Source organism: Epinephelus moara, chromosome 12 (assembly GCF_006386435.1).
Source record: "Epinephelus moara isolate mb chromosome 12, YSFRI_EMoa_1.0, whole genome shotgun sequence".
Classification (NCBI taxonomy): Eukaryota; Metazoa; Chordata; class Actinopteri; order Perciformes; family Serranidae; genus Epinephelus; species Epinephelus moara.
Window position 1 is genome coordinate 9,049,545 of NC_065517.1, and position 22,988 is coordinate 9,072,532.

General features: G+C 40.4%; 1 protein-coding gene across 1 annotated transcript in view; it reads right to left on the reverse strand.

Annotated features, from left to right (window-relative positions):
• Window positions 1-159: 159 nt before the first annotated feature.
• The window catches only part of slc16a10 (solute carrier family 16 member 10), a 49,832-nt gene continuing 27,003 nt past the window's right edge, over window positions 160-22,988 (reverse strand). The window contains exons 2-6 of the mRNA XM_050058116.1: window positions 19,202-19,346; window positions 15,476-15,905; window positions 7,708-7,851; window positions 7,069-7,297; window positions 160-5,431 (exon numbers count right to left, since the gene is read on the reverse strand). Coding sequence (XP_049914073.1) covers window positions 5,202-5,431; window positions 7,069-7,297; window positions 7,708-7,851; window positions 15,476-15,905; window positions 19,202-19,346 — 1,178 coding nt within the window. The 3' untranslated portion in view covers window positions 160-5,201. The remainder of the gene's footprint in view (window positions 5,432-7,068; window positions 7,298-7,707; window positions 7,852-15,475; window positions 15,906-19,201; window positions 19,347-22,988) is intronic.

A 22,988-nucleotide genomic window follows, 5' to 3' on the forward strand; every position in this document is an offset into this window, starting at 1 on the left:
CGGTGACAACAATATCCTGAATATCACTGAAGTGTGTTAATGTTTAGCTGTGCTTTGCATAGATAGCCACAGGAGTTGATTGGATGTTCTTTAGTGCTTGTGTGTGAACTAATAACACACTGTACCAGCCACAGTCATAAATTAGGAGAAAGTCACAGAAAATGTAAACAGCTTTTTTTTTACTGACATAAAAATGCTGAAATCTGATTGGTTTACATAACATTACATTGCATATACTGTTGTTCACCACACATCCGGCGGCAGAAAGGAAAGACAGGAAGAATAATATTTTGGTAGAAAACATTTTGGGTAACTCATGAGAGATAAGCATAAAACAAAAGTCAGCAATATGTGAACAGAAATTAAAACAAAACTATGCTAAAATAAAATGAAAGAAGCAAAGATGCATTTCTTGCAGCAAAGCTTTACAGAGGTGAATCTTTATCTGCACTTGCTGCAAAAACAAAATGCATTCACATACACAGATAAACTGAATAAAGTAAGTGGTTTGATTAGAAATCACAGCAAATTCACAACAAAATGCAATAAACTTTTGGGTAGTACTATGACGGAAAAAAAAACAGTCTAAAAATAAACAAGTCTGCTATAAACAGTCATGCATCATTAAAAAAAGACTGAATTTAAAGGCAACGGATGTGATTTAATCATAATAAAAATACATATCTAGAGAGGAGAAAAGATGTAAACGCTGTTGTTTCTCATACTTTAAAAAAAGGCATTTCTGGTTCTGAGCAGCATTAAAGAGCAAAACTTTGGACAGCTAGATCGTTTTTCTAAGACTGTGTAGTTTATTTGCGTTTCTCCACTCACACTCAAACATGAACACTGCTCTGTCCGACTGCCTCGGATGGAGCGACAGGGACGGCAAGAGAGCTCTGCACATTTACAACATCTGAGGTAGAGAGTGTCACAGGTCTGCACAGGGAAACATCATCGACCCACAGAAAGTCAGTGCTGGCAGTGGCAACCCAAGACATTCTTTATATAGATGTGGCCAGATGGGGGCGCTGAAAATATTTGGGTGGCACACAAAAAATAAAAGCCAGAACTGGATTTCAGGAATACTATTATGCTGTTAAAGTATCCATGCTAGCTACAAACTATGTCAATGTGGACTGTCAATATTACTGATTATCTAATGTACATAGACTAATACCAGTAGGCTACAGTTAACATTTAAAGTTCCACAGGAATCCTGTTTTAATGTGTCATGTATCCGCACATGTAAGCCAATTCAGTGTTCTTCATATAGGCTGGTTGTCTTTTTCCTTACGAAGACACATATACAGCTTTAATTTGAAGGAGTACATTGATTGTATGGAACAAAACATTTACTGGGAACAAGCCTTCTCATGTCTAGAGGAAAATCATGGGTACCCATTGAACCCATTTTCATTTAGATATCAAAAGATGAGAGCTAAAGGGACCCCTTAAAAATGGCCATGCCAGTTGTTCCCTCAACAAAAGCCTAAATTTGGAGCATTATTTAGCCCCTTTCCCAACAAGCTATGCCAACGTGGCTGGTGCCAATGGATGCCTTACATTTATAATTTACTCCCATTTTTTGGACAGATTGTACAAATGAGATCAAACATATCAATTAGTTACATTTAGAGGTGCTGGAAGTTACCTTCTGACAAAACTAGCATGGCTGTTTTCCCTGTTTCCAGTTCAGGGGCAAAGCTAAGCCAAGCTAAACTATGCTAAAGTAAGCTAAACTAAGCTACGCTAAGCCAAGAAAAGCTGCTGGCTTTACATGTTTAACGGACATGGTTGGTACCAATGGATGCCTTGGGTTGCCTAGTTACACACGATACCACTTCCTTCATGCTAGCTTAAAAATGAACATGCTACAGTCTCTTAAAGACAGTAATGTCCGCCTCCAATTGTTTTCAAAGGGAATTGTATCAGGGGTCATAGCCCCCTCTGGCCCCCTCCTTGGGGGTGCCACTGTGTGTTGGCTGCACTGATTTCCAAAAGGTCTCTGAGTTTTCCAAAAGCAATCCCTCACTGTCAACAGTGACTGACCGCTGAGTGACTTCCTAACATGTTCAGATGGTTCGCTAACACTACCTGTAGGCTTTAGGGAGACACATGACGGCAAGCAAACAGGATTAACACACTTTCACCCATTTTCATTTCAGTACATTTTTGGTCTTCAGTGAATGAAATCAAGGCTTAAGGCAAATGCCCGTCAATTACAGCATGACATTCTCCACGACAACTTAAAAAATAAATACCATATGAAAACATAAAACAAGCACCTTTCTGTTGAAGGTTAATGAACTGGGCACAGAGTTAATGATTAACTTGACTTCACTGACTAATGGTCACGTAGTCCATGATAAGTCAAACTCCTGTCCTCACTTCCATTTCAAATAGTGGAAAGTTAGTCTCTAAAATGATAAGATACTGTGGATAAAAGTGTAAAAGCCTCTTAATAAAGTGGTGAGGAACTACATATGCACCAGTATTTCTTTTTCCTTTGGTCCTTTTAAGAGGTCATCCATCCAAGTAGGTGCTCTGCTGTTGACACGGTTGTTTTATGACCTGGACTGCGTCAGCTACTGGGCAAACTTCATTTTCTTTCATATACCAGCTTATATGAGATTTTTTTTTCCACTTTAACCAGAGGCACAGCACTGTCACTTTATGTCACACAATGAAAGTGTAAGCTGAAAATATTGGACCAAACTACAGAGAAAAAAACAACTTTAAAAACAAGTCTCACCACAGTTGTTTTTTTTTTTTTTTTAAAGAAATACTGCCTAATGTCAACACTACGGTCAATTAATAGACATATACACAAACACAATGTCACTATGTTCCTTATGAATCAATATTCAGGTTCACAACTGAAAGCTGGTGTACTTGTGCTGGCTGAGAGTTTTGTTGATTGAATAATTTGACATTTTGGGTAATACGCTTACGAGATTCCAGGAAGTCTCATCAAGAAACAGTCCAGCATATAACCCTCTCATAACGTCAAGACGCATCTTTTTACCTCATTGTCTTGTAGATTATACAAATGAGATCAAACATAATAAGCTAGCTTTATAGGTGCTGGAAGTCTGATTTTGTTCCTCTGTTTCCAGTGTTGGTGCTAAGCTAAGCTAAGCTGAAAACTTCATATGTTTAATAGACAGATATGGTGGTGGAGGTGATATCGATTTCTCATGAACTGTTTGAAAGAAAGCAAATAAGTGTATTTCCCAAAATGTTAAATCGTCCTTTTAAAGATATGAATGTTAAACACTGACGAGGTTTCTCAGGCACACGGTTCTATAACAAGCTACCCCTTAACACGAGTCAGTCACAGTACAGTCAGGGCTTGATTAACCCTTCATGGGGCCTCAGGGCCTCAATTGACTCCCCTATTCCTTTGTATTGTGTCTGTATTAGTAATAATGAATCATTAGTTTGTGGTTATTCCATATAAAATTAGAGTGACAGTTAACCCCTAGGTCAAAAATATATATTTTCCTCTAACATGTAGTGCTATTTATCAGTATAGATTATTTTGGTGTGAGTTGCAGAGTGTTGGAGATATCAGCCATAGAGATGTCTGCCTTCTCTCCAATATAATGCAACTAGATGGCACTCAGCTTGTGGTGCTCAAAGTGCCAAAAAAATACATTTGAAAAACTCAACAGCAATGTCTCTTTGCAGAAATCATGACCTGGTTACTGAAGATAATCCACAGACCTTGTTGTGAGCAGCTTCATGTAGGAACTATTTTCTGTTTACCCAATTACACCCACCAAACATATCACTGGGTCCATGAGTAGATGCACTCTTCCTTCTGTACAGTGATAATGGTTGGCTGCTGTAATTGGGTAAACAGAAAATAGTTCCTTCATGAAACTGCTCACAACAAGGTCTGTGGATTATCTTGAGTAACCAGGTCATGATTTCTGGAAAGAGACATTGCTGTTGAGGTTTCAAATGTATTTTTTTGGCGCTTTGAACACAGCAAGCCGGGCGCCATCTAGTTCCACTATATTGGAAAGAAGGCAGACATCTCTGAATCTCAGCAGCTTGTATCTCAAAAGTATAGATTGATAAACAGCGCTACAGGTAAGAGGAAAAATGTGTTTTTGATTTGGGGGTGAACTGTCCCTTTACGTTCCTTATCACTGCAGATTATACTCTGATTTAGTGGTGCATACATACCAAACTAAAGTGCAATTACTTACCACGAGCTAACTGCAACATAGTGAACATGGAGCCTTTGGGACCCCAAGGGTCTGGGGCCATGACTTGCCCAGTTGGTAATCCAGCCTTGAGTGCAGTCTGTTGTATTAAAGATGAGATTTCCTGGATCCAGCCTGGGGGACAGAGCTGTGTGTCCGTGTCTCAGACGGGATGGAAAATCTTTGTGCTTCAAGCAGCGTCCCTTGAAGTGTCCAAGCACCTTTACAGCCCCAGAGTCTCATGGCTGACACTAATAATGACCTCTGAATCTCTCAGAGCACTCTTTTGTATGTCTCTTTGAAATACTATGAACAGATTACCCTTGTTTACAATTTTTGGCATGCTTTAAGATGTTGTTAACAGGAGGATCCTGTCTGACGGGACACTGGAGACGATAAAGATGGCAGGTTTAAGGAGAAATCTTTAGCAGACCAGTTTGCTTTGCACTGATGCTTATCAATGATACTGACTGAAGCTAAATCAAGTTATGTCCCCCCACATGACTGGGTTGCTGTCTTGTGTAATCCAATACGTGTTCTTTTTATGCCATATTTCTACATATAAAACCATACGGTACTGTTGAAAACTAATTGTAAAGAATGGTGTAAATCCACCTTTCCCTTCTGAAAGTGTTTTTGGTAAAGACACTGGCTAAAGATGTAAGTCAGCAGCTTTCACACTGCATTCATTGCATGTATTCTTTCCCTTGTGACTGATATTAAATGTGCTGTTTTCTCAGTTTCAATTTCAAACCTCAAGTTTGTGTGTTGTAAGATTCATCTAACTATCTAATGCATAGTTCTGCAGGATCACATTCATGTTAAACTTCAACCTATGACTCTATCTGATATGTTTCATCACTTTGGCATTTTCTCCTACTCAAGGCAGTCATTACAATCGGCTAAAAACACAGATACTGTATCTCAGTCCTCGGCGGTCTCAGTCTGACCCTATGTGTGTCTCTCTCAGTCTGTTCAGCGAGGCACTTAGAGGACAGACTCCCCTGTTTTGCTTCGTGTGTCTTCCTGAGCTTTCTCCTGCTCGATCATCTTCTGGGTGACGTCCTGCTCTTTGTTCAGGGCCTCCTCCTTCTCCCTTCTCTTGCGCCTGGCCTCCACCCACGGTATCAGACATAGCACGGCTCCTCCGAAGATCGGGGGGATGCCTGCCAGGTAGAAGGCCACGTCGTAGCTACCTAGTCTGTCTCTCAGGAAACCTGTGAGCAGGGACAGGGAGAAGAAGACATTTTATATCAATCAATTATCTCTTGTTATGTTGAATTCACAAAGAAAACTTAATTTTTCTTGCATGCCTCTGGTGAACGAAGAATCCAAAAATGTTTGGAAAATTCTTAATAAGGTAAAGTAAAGGGGGACCAGGTTTAACAACACCAAAATTATATCAAAACATCCGTTTATAAACTCTCACACAACTCGTGCAGCAAAATCAAAGCGTCATTTATCCAGTGGTATGCTCAGAACTTCCAAAACACATGCATTTCCGCAAAACCTTAACACTTTCACAGAAACAACTGGATAAATAAGACTTGGATTATGCTGCACAAGGTCCACAATTGCTACACTGGCCTTACCAGAGCCTGTGAGGGTCAATAATAAACAGGATTATCTGGAGGAATACTTGTCTGTATGCTTTAACTTATTTTTGGCTTCTTGGACTACAGTCATGATGATAATGTCGAGCAGGAGACCCTGATGCTGAGAGTAAAGAGAAACATATAACTGAATTTCTGTGGCAGACACAGTTGATTACTGACCTGCTGCGTGTAAACATGGATTTAACAGTAATTAAGTTACTACAATGTAGGTTGACATGTTGCTTATTTCCAGTGTAACTTAATTTCTCTCAGTAACGTGGTTTCTCTTGTTAATGAGAGAAAGAGTCACTTGTTCAGCTTGAGGGAAGTTCAGGCCCTGTGTCTGCAAGAATTTACGTTGGTAAAGTTTCCTGGAGCTACATTGAATCTGCAGCTGAGCCTGACCTCTGACCTTTCTGACGGGGAAAGTCACATACTGCATCTCTGCACCTCAGGAAAATGAATGCCTTGTCTATCAGGCGGTTCAAGCCCTTTGCACATGAAGCTCACATGAGCTGATAAACAGTCATGTTACTGATGTATATCATGGGAACCAACACAGAGCAGGTTCAGTTAGTTGCATTCACTGAGGTCATGCATTTCCCAACTGTTAGCACACAGTATGTGCCTTTGATTTGCGACAAATTCAGCAACTATAAGGTGCTAATATAAACACTAGGTGGTGCAAAAGGCCTGTGAAAGTCAGTGTGACATTCTTCTTTATCTCAGGACAGAGACTTAGAGGTCAATAGAAAGCTGCAGGAATGCATTTTGCTAAGTTAAATCATGCAATGTAAAAGTGTTAAGCTAATAATGTTAGCGAGCAAAAACCAATTGTTTTGTCTATAAACTTTGACAATTATTATTTAGCCAAATGTTATACTTTTGTTAAATGTTCTTGTTGTTAAGTCATGTTTTAAACGTGTTAGTTGAGTCACTTCACAGTAAACTTTACTGCACTTAACAAGTTACAATCATTTACAATGATTTATGTTTCTATGGCCAAAAGCAAAAAGAAAGGAGTAGCAGCTTCTTTTTGTAACCAACTGTGTTAATTGGGGATATGATATCTTCTCATATCTATCAAAGGCCCCTGAGTTAAAATCGTATCGGGGCAGACTTTGAATTATCAGCAAATAACGTTTTCCAAAGATTTGATATAATATCATATCTTGATAAACAAGTAATATACACCCCTAATTTTCAGTGGCTTATCAAGAGCATTAACACAGTATTAACACAGACTATTCCTGCATTACCTGCAATGGGGGGCCCCACAGTCATGGGCACGGACATCAGGCCCAGCAGGAAGCCGATGGCCTGAGACACGTCTTTGGCTCCGACCAACTCAAAGGCGATAGGGGCCATAATGCAGATGAAGCAGCCGTCAAACAGCCCCATCAGCAGGCACACGGCGATCAGCCCCCCGAAAATGTTACACAGAGGGATCATCATGGACATGAGGCCAATGACCAAGAAGGAAGCCACCTAGAAGGACAGGAGAGAGGGGCATATTCAAATTCTGACTCCTTCATTTGATGGTTTGATAATCTTTATGTAGTATTTTTTTCCTTACAGTTTCCTTTAAAATTCAAGTTAATTTGGATTTCAGTGAAGAATTTTAGTATCACATGTTCTTCACATGATCATATAAATGACAAAGTGTAACTGAAATTACATTTAGTCATCACTTTTTGCAGTGTAAAATAATGTAAATGTTAAAATGATGTTTAATTCAGTTGGACAGATTTTAAATATTAGCATACATTGGTGACTTAAAACAGAAATTAAACACCTAAAATTAAATGCCTCACAAGCATGGTCATACCCTACTGGTTGAACCAGTAAGGTACAGAGGTAACAACCACATCAAATCTGTTTCTTTGAACTGCACTCACCTGCAGGTAGACTTTGTTGACTCCATTAACATAGTCTGCCACCCTGCCGAAGATGAGACGGCCCACGCCGGATGTGATGCCAATGCACATGAGCAGAACTTCTTTATTGGTGTCTTCTCCAAAACGCTCTTCCACATGCTTCATCTGGGGACAATTAAAGAAACAAATGAACACAGCTGTCTCATGGCTTTAATCCAGTGCAACACCCGGGGAAAAAAAAAAAAAAAGTTAAAAATGCAGAAGAGGAAATCCAGCTGCAGGGGTTAAGATAAGTTCAGCCTCATATATTCAAGAAGCCTGACTGAGATTGAGATCCCTTTTACAAGAGAGACACAAATCAAGGGCTGGGTATCGGTACTAAAACCTTTTAGGTATCGACTGAAAGAACCCAGTATGAAGTAGCATTAAAACTTCTTCAGTCAAATGATACCTGCATTTGATACTTTTTGTACCTACATCTATAAAAAAATGATTATTTGTATGGTGTTGTTTACAGCAAATCACACGTTAAAGTGTAAACGTTCAGTGGTTTAATGCAACATGTGATTGGCCAATTACCATACCAGCTACAGCCCATACAGTCTGGAGTGTGGTGAAGTTGAATGCAATGTGTTTATAAAGTTGGCAGTTCAGCATGCCAAGATGCCAACAAAATGTTCAAGATACAAGCTCTGTTCCTGTAAAAGAATCCAATTAAAATTTTGTGGTGTTAAAGCAAGGTGTTCAAAATAAGTTTTGTAGGATAACATGCTATCTAACCAAATTACTCAGTATTTACACTGCTGTTCTGTATTGATTAGCTGTGCACTGAGAGCATGGATCACAATAGAAACATCAAAGCTTCATGTTTTTGAGAAATCCCAATGTCACAAATCACAGGGGCTTTAACACAGGTCAGGAAGGTTTGAGGTAGAGCAGAGGGTACAAGATGGCATTGTCAGCATAAAAATGGACAATGCAGTGCTCAGATGGAGAGTTTATAATAATGTTGAGAGCAAATAGCAGGGGACCTTATATTGATCCTTGAGGGACACCTTCATTAGTCATCTGGGCACTTGATTTGAAACCATCCGTATCAACAGTCTAAATTCAAACATGATTTCAACCCGCTGTAAGCAGAGTCGCTAAACCAGTGGAAAGCCACGTATTAAACAAAATGTTGCAATTGACAGAATCAAAAGTCTTGAAGAGCTTTACAAGGAGTGCAGCACAATGTTGCTTTTTACCAAGTGAGTTCATGATGACATCCACAACAGCAGTTTTATAAGCAGGACATGATTTCCTGTAGGTGCACACTGTTTTACATTACATCACAATTTTTTCCATGCTGATGACGTGACACTTCACTTGCATGGGTATATTCATTGTTTTGCATTCTTTTTGCATTAAACTGGTTGTATATGTATGTATATATGTAAGGATTTAAAGTGTTTCACAGTGTTGGGGCCAACTTAGTGACTCCACTGCTCTGTAGTACTGTAATGTATCAAGCATTTTTCAGTTGGGAGTTTGTTGTTGCTTCCCTGTCACAGCTTACTCATCAGCATTCTTATCCAACCCGTCCATATTTCAACATTCCTCTTTTATCTTCCATTTTTGCTGCCCCTGAATGTTAGTTTCCACTTCAGACTATGAAAAAAGCAGCCCAGATGTTCTTTTTTCCAGATTACTGGCTGCATGAGTCCCTCTTACCCCAAAGCACCAATCTGTGAGGCCCAGAAGTTGTGAGCCAGTGAGAAAAAAAGGGCTTGCTGTGTGGAGCCCTGCCAGCTACTTGTACCTCCAGGGGGGCAGCAGCAGCAGTCCCGCTCAAAAGCCTGTCTGTCTGCTGCCTCTACAACCCCCCACCCCCCTCCTGCCCCCCTGCAGCTCAGACATCCATCTGCAAAGACCTCTGTATGACTTATCATCTTTGTCAATACGTCACAACAGCATGCTTTGTGTTCAAGAGTGTCCTGCTCAGAGGGGATTCCTGCATCCAAGAAGCAATGCTGCAGGCAAAACAACTACAGGCTCAGTGTGTGTGTATGCACACACACATGCATCGGCAGAAAAACTGATGATTTACATACCCATTCAAGGATGACCCCGGGGAGGAGACTTTTAAGAGAGATGCCAGATGTGACTGGCATTCTCCCTCTTAGCTTGTCGTTACTATTACAGAAACAGTGAATGTCATTCAGATATCTTTTCAGTCATAGGAAATAATAGATGAATAAAGAATTTTGTTTTTGATCTGTTCTTCTTTTAACAAAAAAAAAAAAAATCATAAATTCTCATGATCTCACTTTGGTAATGGCAATGGAGTGCTGAGGTTTTTAAGCACCAGTTGAATTCTACTAAATTCTACTTGATAATGTATGTTTTATGTCAAGGGACGTATGACGCACTATTGTTCACACTAACTCTCCTATAGCTTTGTGCAGATGTAGATACATTGCTTTGGTTTATGTTTATCTTTTGAGAGGGAGATGGATGATTTTTCATCTGTAGAAATTAAGTGGAAACCTCCAGAGCTGAAAAATGAATGAACGTGGGAGTGCCAAAATCTGCAGTTACTCAAATGGCCACTTGAGACTGGGTCCAAGTGCAAGTCAATCCCTCTAAACCCCACATTAAGCATAGGCATAATCACAGTTAACAATGGACTGTAATGCACTGTGCTAACAAAACTAGCTGCTAGTGTTAGGGTTTGCTCAACCCTCATGTCCAAATATGGTCATCTGGCTCCAAAAATCTAAAATGTCAATGGTCAAACATGCCAGGCTCAAGGCTTCAAAATGGGAGTCCACAAACAAATAGCATCATGATGGCTACGTCCATTATTTTTATACAGTCTACGGTAGGAATCTACTATGGTGCAATGTGTTGGCAATATAAAACATAAAATGTAAAGATGACAATTTTGGCTCTGGGATATTAAACAGGGTTTTCCGCAATTTGTCCGTCATTTTGATTAACAAATTAACAAATGGATCAATCGAGAAAATAATGGGCAGATTAATCTATAATGAAAATAATAAAGCCGTAAATATAACTCTGCATCAGTCAGCCACAAGAGACCATGATCAACTCAGGTGGATCATGCAAGATAACACAAGAGAGATCTGAGTAATGAGCAAACAAGGAAAACACACACACACACACACACACAAGCAAAAGCCCACTACACCTTGATAAGATTTATCTGGTCAGTCATACGTATGATGGAGACAAGCAGTTCCTATGCTGTGACGTCACACTGTTAGATTACTGGACAGACATGAGGAAGAAATCTATAAAGCATGGTGCCTCTGTCATAGTGACCGGCTAAACGCTACAGGAAGATATTACCCATTGAACCCTGTGACTCATTCACACACTGCATCAATAATGTCTGTTATGTATTGGAGGCTTCCTGCGAGGTTGCAGGATGGTGCTGTGTCACGTGTTTACTCATTACAGATAAAAAAGCAGGAACAAAACAGAGCGTAACTTTGCTTTTCCTCTGTCTTTAAACAGATTAGATGGACCTATAGATTCAGCAGAGGTTATCTTACATCACCCCTGTTACAGCTGTGTCATGCTACCATCTATCATGGAGCTTTGGCATTTAAACATAAGCTTATCAGTGCTTGACAACAATCAGTGATTTCCGGCCTCCAAACACCAGTGCACTCCCAGATTACTGTACACTGGGAAAAAAAGCACATGTGGCAACTTTTCCACTTATCCCATGAGTGACTGGCAAAAATTTGACACGAATATTTGTTTGTGGAAAAGGTGATTCTACTGAAAGTGACTGATTGAGCACTGCTGCTTAACAGAGCAACATAGAAGTGCACCAAAAAATTCAGCAGGATGTAATTTGACTGTTTGCTTTAAGAGTGTGTGTGTGTGTGTGTGTGTGTTTGTGTGTGTGTGTGTGTGTGTGTGTGTGTATCTTCGATCACGTTTTCAGGAACACAAGCTCATTTTGATGTGATGCAACTCAGAGCCTGGCAGTTGGCCTTGTGGTATAGAACATCATAACCCTACAGAATAAATACAGAAACACAAACACACACATGCGTTCAATGCAGACACAGTGGTTTAACCTCTAACTACTTTTTAGCTCTGCCTCTTTTTCTTAGGCCAGAGACATACTTGCTTTTTAACCACATGTTCACATAGATAACCAAACTGAGCAGAATTGTTCAGATCCTTGCCCATGAACAACGCATGTTACTGGAGGATTCCACCAGAGAGAGCCTGAGAGAACTCAAACTGTATACAGTTTCCAGATTTGCATGATGTACACAATAACAGGGCAACACTTAGGGAGATTACGATATTGTTAATTCTGAGATCACCGCAGATCATGGCAGAAAAAGCGACAGTGGTGCCATTATACATAATATGTGTCAAACATGTTGTTACAATGGTGAGTATGTTCCTCTCATTCTACAAACACTGACCCCGCCGTTTATGTGTATTGCATCTTTGCGTAAGCATCACATTCATTTCTGAGGATGTCCACAACCAACTCTCCAGATGAACATGAGGCTACCATCATGTGCACGCGAACGTGTACTTACAAGCAAGTATATCCCCAACCTTAGATTTGATGGTGGAGATATACCAAATCTGGCAAATAAACTGAAAGACATGCCTGAACCCCAAACAGTCTGACTTGCCATGGCCGGTGGGTGGTGCTTGGTTTTGGCTAACTGCTAACGTTCTCATTTTACAGCTAAACAGTACACTAAAAACATCTGATGTGAGAAATAGGCAATGAAGTAACAGAATCTTGATTCATGTTTGATCAGTGCTGCCTAGTTTGACAGTTTGAGTACAGTTCACAAGGAGCGACTGACATAATTGACAGCTGTTCTCTTGGAAAATGGTCGATGAACCAACTATTTTACTTGCGGCGGAGTTACGGGTCTATCACTGCATCTATCAGCTTTCGTGTAATGTAAAGCAGTGAAAATATTCAAAACATAGTGTACACTTAAACTGATACTGATTTCTTAGGTGGCTAAATACATTTTGCTGCGACCTCGTCCAAAGCAGTGCATTGTTTGGCTTCCATGCCAGGGGATCTAGTTTATCAAAGACGCTAACAAAGCAATGCAGTACATAAAATAAGCACAGCAGAAACGTCATATAGTTCAGACCACTATGTTTAACCACATATCTTAAAATGTTACAGTTATGGCTGAAAATGACAACAGAAATTAGCAAGTTTGCCGACTACACATACAGTTTTCTACCTTGAAGTGACTATTGTTGTTAGCAAGACATCACAGTGATTCAGTCTGTTGAACATACCTGAACTTACCTAACAGTATTTTGTTAGTAAGATGTATACAATGTTGATTTGATTTTTATAAGGGATTGGGGACTAGACTCATATAAACTCTAAAGTAGAGCTTTCTCACAGCAGTCAAACACAGGAGTAGTTAATAACATTAACGTTGACTGCCTTCCATTTAGATGTGACGAAATGGAGCGGAGCGACCAGTAACTTATTAGTAACACCTGTGCTTCTCTTGTGAAGTCTGTCTGCTTGGAAAAATATCTATAGTTGCTGGCATCAACATGATATCGACACTTAGTTAAACACACAAAAAAGAAAATCTAAAGTAGAAAATGGCACATCAACTACACACTCTTTAAAGTTGATTTAACAGTGTGTTTTGGGGTGAATTTTCCCTTTCAGAGCCCCACTGTGCACCAACCCATATTTTCTCTGCTCTCTCTCTCCTCGACTGTTTTATGGTCATTAAACATCCAGCCCTCTTCCAGCCCACACGCCGCAGCACTGCAGGTGCCCCTCATTACACACACTGAAACAAGCTTACTTTTTAAGTAGAGACAGCTTTCTATGAAACAATACCATTCTGTATGCTGCTAATGTGAATCTGTTAAGAATGAGCCATACTGATACAAAAAAGAGGATAAGTATTACTTGCCTGGCTGATATGACCAAACTTTCTCATGTGCTGTTCTTCAATTTGTTCTTTTTGCAAAGTCAACAGAGAGACGCTACCACGCCTTTTATCAGCCCACGAATTGAGCAAACATCGCCATACCTGAAGGCCAGCATCTTATCTGTAATCAGTAATACTTGGAAAAGTGTGTGCAAGTGTGTGCAAGTGTGTGTGTGTGTTAGACTACCTCCATTGGACTTTACACTTTTATTGTCTTCAGATATGTACAGCTTGATTTGGACTGAGGAAAAACACACATGGAACTGTGGCAGTGGGGCTCTAAAAGGACACACACTCATGCACATATGCTCCAGGGAAAGAAAAGTGTTGAGAGGTTTTAAGGAACTGATAGGACTCGCTTCCTGAAAAGCTGAACAATATGCAGTTTGACCCCTGTTTTTTCCCTCCTTCTTCCGGTGCAGTGTCAGAAGGCCGGGACTTGACCTTAAATGCAGGGAGGAAGGGGCTCTGTGTAGTAAAGGACGAGTGCTGGGGCTCTGAGGCCAGGGGTGGCGCTGAGGCTGCAGCCAGGCCCCTGCAGTGTCGCAGTCTGAGTAGCAGACACAGGAGAAGTGTTGGGAAAACACATCCCTGGGACAGGCTGATCTCCCTCCAACAACAGCGTCATCGTGTCCAAATAAACAGTCACCTCCTGAGTCACTCCAACACATCCAGTCTCTGCTCTCCAGCCCTCCCAAGAAGGTGTTTTCTCCAATATCATATTTTTCCATCATAAAGTTTAAATAAAGGGAGATTCAGGGAATGTGACACCTGTGACAGAACTGTGTCCTGACTGAAATGAGAGCTAGAGATTGAGCCTTCCTGACATATTTAGTTACTTTCATCAGGACCGCACAGCTTAAGTGTCACATGTGGACACATGCAGCTGTGAGGGAATTGGGAAACTGCTGTGACGTGCACTTTGTAGGATGTAGCCCAGTTAGTTAGGCTGTAGTAAACACGACAAGATTTTGGTATCAAAAGCGTCCTGATTTTCATTTGTAGTCCAAGTAGTATTGACCAATCATGTTTGAGCAGCAGGTAAACAATCTGTGTGGAGAGGTGGAAAGTAGTTGCTGAAATGCTATTTGGAACAAGACGATCTAGCTTTTTTAACATTTAATTATCCACATTCATATACAGATATCTGTTTATAGAGATAAGCTGAAATGACCGGTGCATGGAAGAGGAAGTCCTGACTCGCAACAGAGTCTCTGCTTCCGGCTGGACCATGTTCCATTGGCTACATCTTTAAAATGAAAACTTGATTGACCCAAATTACAAAACTACAAACAACATACAACTCCTATTGTATCTATAGATTTTTAGAGGACCTTTTCTTAAATAGACCCTCTTAACTGACAGAGACAACCTTACATATTCTATGTTCCTAAATGCTGAAGTACACCTTAAGAGTCATAAATCATCTCATGGTAACCCTGTACCGACGCTGTATGCCTGGAAGACCCTGGCTGGGAATCAGACTTCCCCTCCTTACCTTTCACATCAATAAATCTCACGTTGCTAGTACGTGTTTTGATATCTGTGTTGTTGAAGCTCTCTAGTTAACCTCACCCTTACTCCTGCCTCTTGCCAATAAACACATCCTCCAAAACAAGAGATTAGGATACTGGGAAATCACACCATGGAATCCCTCTGTTGGCATTTACGTGCTGTTATTCGTCATCAGACTGACCTTTGGCTCAGAGAGTGGGGTGATGATGTCCAGCAACACAAACAACATGAGTACACGATAGGTGTGATGGTCAGTGAAATCAAATTTGATTGAGAAATAGCAGAAAACACAAACTTACCAGGTGAACATAAGGCACAAAGTAGCCATAGAGGGCTGCAGGGATTCCAAAAGCCCAAATGCGATATCCCAAAGACCTCCAGATATTGATGTTGAAGATCTCACCCAAGGGCGGGCACTTGCTTCCTGTGCGGGTGTTGCTGGGTTTGACTGGCATCAGGGGCTTGTAGGTGAAGCCAGCCAGCATCAGTATGAACATAAGGATGCACAGAACGCGCATGGTGTTCTGGAGGCCCACTTTTTCCAGCAAGCCCGACAGCACGAAGGGCAAGGTGATGGTGAAGATGCTGCTGCCGGCCGTTACAATGCCATTGACCAGACCCAGGCGCTTCTTGAAGTAGTGGCCCAAGATGACCAAGCTGGGCTGGTAGGCGAAAGAGCAGCCACAGGCAAATACAATGCCATAGGTGAAATACAGGGGGCCCAGGGACCTGTGACAGGGCAAAACAACAAGATGCATAAGGATACAGCCTTATGGCTCACTGCTGACATTAATATTTGCTCCATGGAAGATCCATCAACAAGATTGAGCAAGTAAATGTTTAATTATGGGTTGTCCTCAGCTTTTCTTATTATCTGCACATTCAAAAGTTGTATAATTAATCCAACAGTGAAAAAGTATAATTATGCTACCTACTGAAGTGGTTCAGTTGCCAGCAGCAGAGGATTATGGTTTTCTTGGCATTTTGTGAATGTGTAACATTGTGTCTAACTGTTTTTGATCCCACAACATTTTGTTATATTAGTCGCTTTATTAAGGTTTGATGATTCTGCTGACAGCCGATTCAAATTAGGAATGTCAGCGGTTAACTGTTAATCGGTTAACTGCGGAGAATATTGACCAATTATGTATGTTGGTCTATTAATTTTGCTACTCTTCAGTTTACTGCACTGCGCACCATCCCTGTCTGGTGGAGGTAGCTAGCTCATTTGGCAATAACTGCTAGTAACACCGCCCCCACCAAACAGTGGACACGACCTGGTCGGGTGGGAGCAGCGCAGAGTGGCAAGGGCTAACGTTAGCTAACCAGTGGAGACCAAAGGATGGAGACTATGTTTCTGTATGTTAACACAGCTACCCGGTTGTCTCACAACAAAGCCAACAGAAAATAAAGCAAAGGGCAAGACATTTAGAGAAAACACTTAAATTTCACCACCTCTAAATAGATAGCACCTTAAAACGTGGCACTAAAGCTCACCGAGTCAATGGAGTGCTGGCCTAGAAGAAAAGGCCTCTTGTATTTCACGACATTTTGCTTTTTTTTTCATGAAAATAAACCAGCAAGGTTAATAGGTGTTGGGCTAGTGAAAGTAGTCAAACACCATGTCCTTTTGGGGTCTAAAGTTCAAGTCCTAAGGTGGTTGATAAAGGTGTTCCTCAAGGATCAATATTCGGTCTTCTGCTATTTACTGTGCAAAAATAAAATGTTTTTCCCAGCTGAGCACTTCACTACAATTTTATGCTGACCTTCATGCCATCAGTTCTACGTCAGACTTTCTCCAGCTTACCGTCATTCATGGTTCATGAATGTGATTCATGGTCTTAATGTAAATCTTATTAATACAGAGCAGCATTATAAGTGCTGAGCAATTTGGTTAGATAGTAGATTGTCTGAGAAAACTCATGTTGAACGCCTCACTCAGAAAACATTGATTCAAATTGGATTCTACTGATATTTAATGGTATTTGTGGACATTTTTATCAGTGCGTCTGACGGCCCAGTATGATTAAATTGTTTTGTTGATTTGTTATTAATCACAATTAATTAGTTGTAAGAGATCTTGATCTCAGTGAGATAAATAAATAAACACAGCTCTGCACTCAGATCAGTCCATATGCTGCTGAAGCTCTCTAGAGAAATAGAAAAATCTTTATTACTAATATTTTGTTGCTTGTTTGTATTTTTAGTTTAGTTTTAGTTTTTTCTAGTTTATAAAACGACTAGAGGATGGTTGTAAAAAAAAAAAAAGATGGTGTGTGGAATGGGCCAAAGGCATGACATCAGAATAAATAAAAGTGAATGAATGAATTAATGAACTCTTACCAGGTACAATATTTTGGCATGTGTTTGACTTCTGTCTGTGATGCTTATACATCTAGGTAAAATGATTTAAGTCTAGCGGTCAAGGTCCAAATAAATACGGGACGGTGGCTCCAAGTGGTTTCAAAGTCCTGTTTGAGGTAAATAAATCTTAACAGATATCACATGACCAAGATATTTTGCACCTTGCACTGTCTGCTGCAAAACTCGGCTGTCAACCCATTTTTTGTGAAATGCTTTTTGACCGCCACTTGATAAGCTGTAATTCAGCTGTTTTATTATGTATTCATTGCACTTGAAAGTGACTAAGGGTTGAACCTTTGCTGCTTTGTTTGGATAACAAATGTCTGTGTGGTGGTACCAGTGTTTCCTCACGTGTAGACGTATGTGGTTCCAGGAAATTATTAACAATGCAGTGCTAAGTGCAGAGCCTCTTGCCCACAGAGTCTTGATAAAAGCTAAAAGGGGATATGTGCACTAGCGACTCAGCAACAAACAGCAGACAGGCACAGTCAGCAACAGCTGGTGAACATAATGGAGCATTTAGCAGCTAAAGAGACAGGTATCTCCCTTGGGATTTGGCAGAGACCAAAACAGAACTAAAACAGAGTGAAAATTGGACTTACATTCATCAGGTGGATGCAAACCACACTCCAAATGAGTTGCTAATCATGTTGCTCGATGTTTAAATAAGTGACTACTAACAAGCTGGCCAAGGTGATTATATGTTAACATTATGTTAACAATTTGTTTTCACTGCCCAAGAATAGTTATTGCAGGTTTAAAGGGATGATTCTACACCAAATCAAAAATACATATTTTTCCTCTTACCTGTAGTGCTATTTATCAGTATAGATTGTTTTGGTGTGAGTTGCCGAGTGTTAGAGATATTGGCCGCAGAGATGTCTGCCTTCTCTCCAATATAATGGAACTAGATGGCACTCAGCTTGTGGCTCTCAAAGTGCCAAACCATATAAAGGAAGTGTGCATCTACTCATGGACGAGAGGCTCGTGCTTGTGACAGCGCGAGATGTAAACATTAATGGCGTCCTCATCAGTTGAGCTGTAACCTGGTGCTAACGTAACGATGTATGCTTTCTTCTTTGCAGAAATATAGTTTGCGGGTGTAGTTCGGAGGCAGACATCTCTACGACCGATATCTTCAGCACTTGTCAACTCACACCAAAACATTCTAGATTGATAAAGAGCACTACAGGGAAGAGGAAAAATATGTATTTTTGATTTGGTGTTGAACAAGCTCCCCAAGTCAAGCTACTGATCATTCAATATATCGAGACCATAAAGGGTTACATGAATCTGTTGGCTTACTGATACTCTTAACTGAGGACTGAAGTTACTCACTACTTGGGGTGTTCATGGTACATCGATACAGATTGATATATTGATTTAATTATCAACAATTACAACGATACTTGTCACTGTCTTTAAGATACGTCTATATCAATCACAAGGCCCTGAATTGAATCAAATCAAAATTGTGTCAGGATATCAGCAAATATCGTAATGTTGTCCAAAAAATGTATATGATACTGTTATGTGATGAAACTTGTGATTTACACCCCTACTTGCTACCACAACGACCTTGTAGGAGTAGGTGACATGTATTCTGTATGCATTGGTCACATGATGTCCTTTTGAATTGAAAAGCTTATTTTTTTCCTTACGTGACAAAGGAGCTGGCCAGTAGGCCAACCAGGCCAACAGCAGCGCCGCCCACTGCGGTGACTCTGCATCCGAGGATGTCGGTGAAGACGCTGACGATGGGAGAGCAGAAGAAGATCATCCCCATGGAGAGAGAGCCCACCCATGCTGCAGAGACACAGGGAGACAAAGCAAGACAGAATGAGTGTATGAGAAAATCCTCACACAACAAGCTGTAAGTCAGAGTGATTATTGTTTCACAACGAAACGGAAAACTATTTAAGACACAAACAAAACTGTCTCCAGGAAGACACTTCTGTTTAATACTCATGCTACAGATGCTGACTACAAAACAAAGCCTGGCGATGCTATTATAGGACACTGTTGATCTTGTATCTATGTACACATTTACTTAGTGGTGCACACACACACACACACACACACACACACACACACACACAAACACACGCACTGTATTGTCAGTTTGCTCAGACATCCAGTCTCCAAATGTCTTCCAAGTTGCAGGTTTCCTTTTTTAGATCCTGTTCATTAATCATACTGTACCTAGTTTGTATCTACATCCACTTTTCTTTGTGACCTTGAAGCAAACATGTTTGGGAAAAGCTACACAGAGACACTAACTGCCTTAGGGAGACAAAGCGTACAATAACAAAGACGAGCAACAGTAGGAATAAACATTGAGTGGAAGGGAAAGAGTGACCAGGAAAACACTTAGGTGTGATCTCAACACTTAGTACACAGATACCACAGAGCTGTCATCTACCTCTTGGGTAGGACATACATTTATGTCTCACTTAACACAGGCTGTTCTCGTGCACCGTTAGAACGTTTTCCTAGGAAAAGCAATGCATCAAAATTCGTACATATCCCACGTAATTATGAGCCAGTTATTAGTGTATAGCCATGTGTTTCTGAAAACTAGAGGTCATATGACTAATGCTCTTAGACCATTATTTAGAACTGTGTGAACTTTGACTGAACTTAGTTCAGTGAATAAGATGAGATGAGTCACTTAATTATTTTAATTTGCATCATCACTACGTTTCTTTTTCTAAACCTAACCGCAGTACCTTTACTTGCCTAAACCTGACCAACAGAACCTTATAGTACGTACATAACTTTACATTAAGTGTGTAACATCATTTGTAGGGTGCTAATTGGTAGGATATAATACAAACTGTTGTGTGTCCATTTTTGTAGGACATAATATGAATTGCTGTATGAAGATACATTGCTAAACTTTCTCAGAAAACTCAGACATGACTAAGAATTTTCCAGGCAGCAAACATCCCACAGTGTTGCTGGTCAAATTCCAAAAATAGTGACAAACCAAAGTCCTTAATCATGTCATGTGAATTATGTCTTCTGCGGCTCTGAAAATGCATTTTCAAGTTTAAAAAAATAACCCTGGCATTAGGGTTATCTCAGCCTTAGCTTGGAGATCAGACATTTATAACAGAAAGTGTAATTCACAAATTATGGTGTGGATTTTGAAAGACATGCGTGTTTACCTAGCACAGAGAGTCTAACAAAAAGATGCAGTTGGTTGCATTATGGGAAATGTGGAATCCAGTGTTTCTGGAGCTTGACGTAGTGTAGTCTAGGGACTAAAATTCAGGATATATGAATATGTTAATGCTAAATCACTAGGCTACCCCTTTATTGTTGTCATATTGCCAAACCCTAGGCAAAGCACTTCGAATTCTGTCTCTTATTCCTTCCCTTTAGTATGTTCTAGTTTTCAGTCTAATGCTACCAGAGCAAAAAAAAAAGCAAAGTGATTCTTTTTGTCTCCAAGAAATGTCAGCAGGACTAAAACTCTGACCACAGGAAACATCCGCAGTGGTTGGTCAATGCTTGGTCAGCAGTCTTCTGTGAGTCTGAGGTTAAATACCACTGTCACATGCTGCAGCAGACCTCTAATACATGTTAAGATATGTAGGACACATTTATGTCAAAGCAGATCAGCAATTCTGGAATTTAAAGGGCGTTGGAGGGTTTGACCATTGTGGGATCTATCAAAGAATAGTAGAGCAAAATAGTGTTTGTAGATAACTGTAGGTAGACTCAGAGCACTTATATCTCTTAGGTCTTATCACAAGTTTTATTTACTTAATGACATATGGGTGAGCATGTATGTGCTGAGGTATGCTGGGAAAAACAGATGTTGCACTAGAAATGCTTCTTAAACAGCAAGCTTTGAGATACTGTATTGTATTGTTTTGTATTGACTTTTATCATTATCCAAGGAAAAGAAGCAAACATGAAGATGGGAAGTGGAAAAACAAGTAGCAATGCTGACAAAACACATGAGTACACAAATTATGCAAACCACCTCGTGCAGTGCCCTTTGACCACAAAAGGACGGGGAAACCAGGAGTGAGTGACATGTTTTGGCAGGAGTGACTGCCTGGGGCACTTTTAGTTCTCCAATAGGATAACACATCCTACACTAGATACTGTATAAGCATAGGTAGGGTTGAACGTGAGCACGTGTGACACAGAAGTTGTTTTTCTCAATTCTGACGCAAGGTCAGAGGAAACTTGTGGGAAAATGTAGAGCAGCAGGAGTTTGAGTGTTTTTGTTGTCTGTTTTTGACGTTGTGTAACGGGAGACCCCTGTGTCACGTTTCAGGTTTATTAGCTGCGTCACTGCTGTGTCTTTATTCTCCTTGAATCCTCATCTCACCCCATGCCGTCACAGTATCATACAAGCTCAGGTTGCTCCATAAGATAAAGGTTATGAAGCAGTACATAGGCACGGAATAAAAACACCCTGCTACCCTTACAGGAATAATCATAACTGTACTGTGAGCAGCTTCTCTCTGATAAACACCTTTACTTTAGTGTGCTAAGCATCTTTAACCAGGCCAGCAGCTCTGTCAGGCTGTAATGGTAATTGTTAGGAAAACTAAACTTTAACGTTGACAAAAGTTGAGGCTCATAATTTGTTTTTTTCTTTCCCAAGCTGTCTTGGTGAAGTAAATGCAAGAAATGTAGGCTCTAGGGATGCACGATAATATCGGCACATCATCGGTAACGACCAATATTGGCTTTAAAATGAAATATCGGAATCGGCCAAAGTGCGGATAAATAAGTTGTTATATATCGACATATCTGATATCGGCAGAAAATCCAACATTGTGCATCCCTAGTAGGCTAGGTAATATGCTCACGATGGCAATATAAACATGATGATGTTTAGAAGAAAATCTTTATCGTGGTCACCATTTAAGTTAATAGCTAACATTAGCTAACGTCAGAGTCCGTCATCGTGTCAGGTACCCATGGATAACCAACCAGTGACAAAACAAAGACCTACTTTACACTACATAATTCAAGTGACCCAATTCCGATTTTTTCCTCTCAAGTGGCACAGATCGGATCTGTAACATGAACGTGTAAACAGGAAAAAAACGCATGATATCGGCTATTGTCAGATCAGATTCAGGCCTTCATATGTGGAAATATATCGGATATGAATCTCTGCCAATAGGTCTGTAATCTAAACAGACAGATGGGATATTTCCTGGCAATCCACATCGTACGCCATGAATAATGCGACGACAGCGCATTTTGATGACATGTTCATGAGCGAGTGAAAGGAAGGAAAGCCGAATAAATCGCACATCAATCAAAAACTATGAACCAAAAAAAGCACAATCTATCCCGAGTGAGACAAACTGCTTGATCCCCGTCTCCAGTGTACCAGCAGAGAACCTGCAGAACCCAATCAGCGAAAAAACACACCAGGGCAAAACACAGCCTCTCTACCTGAGCAGAAGCTGC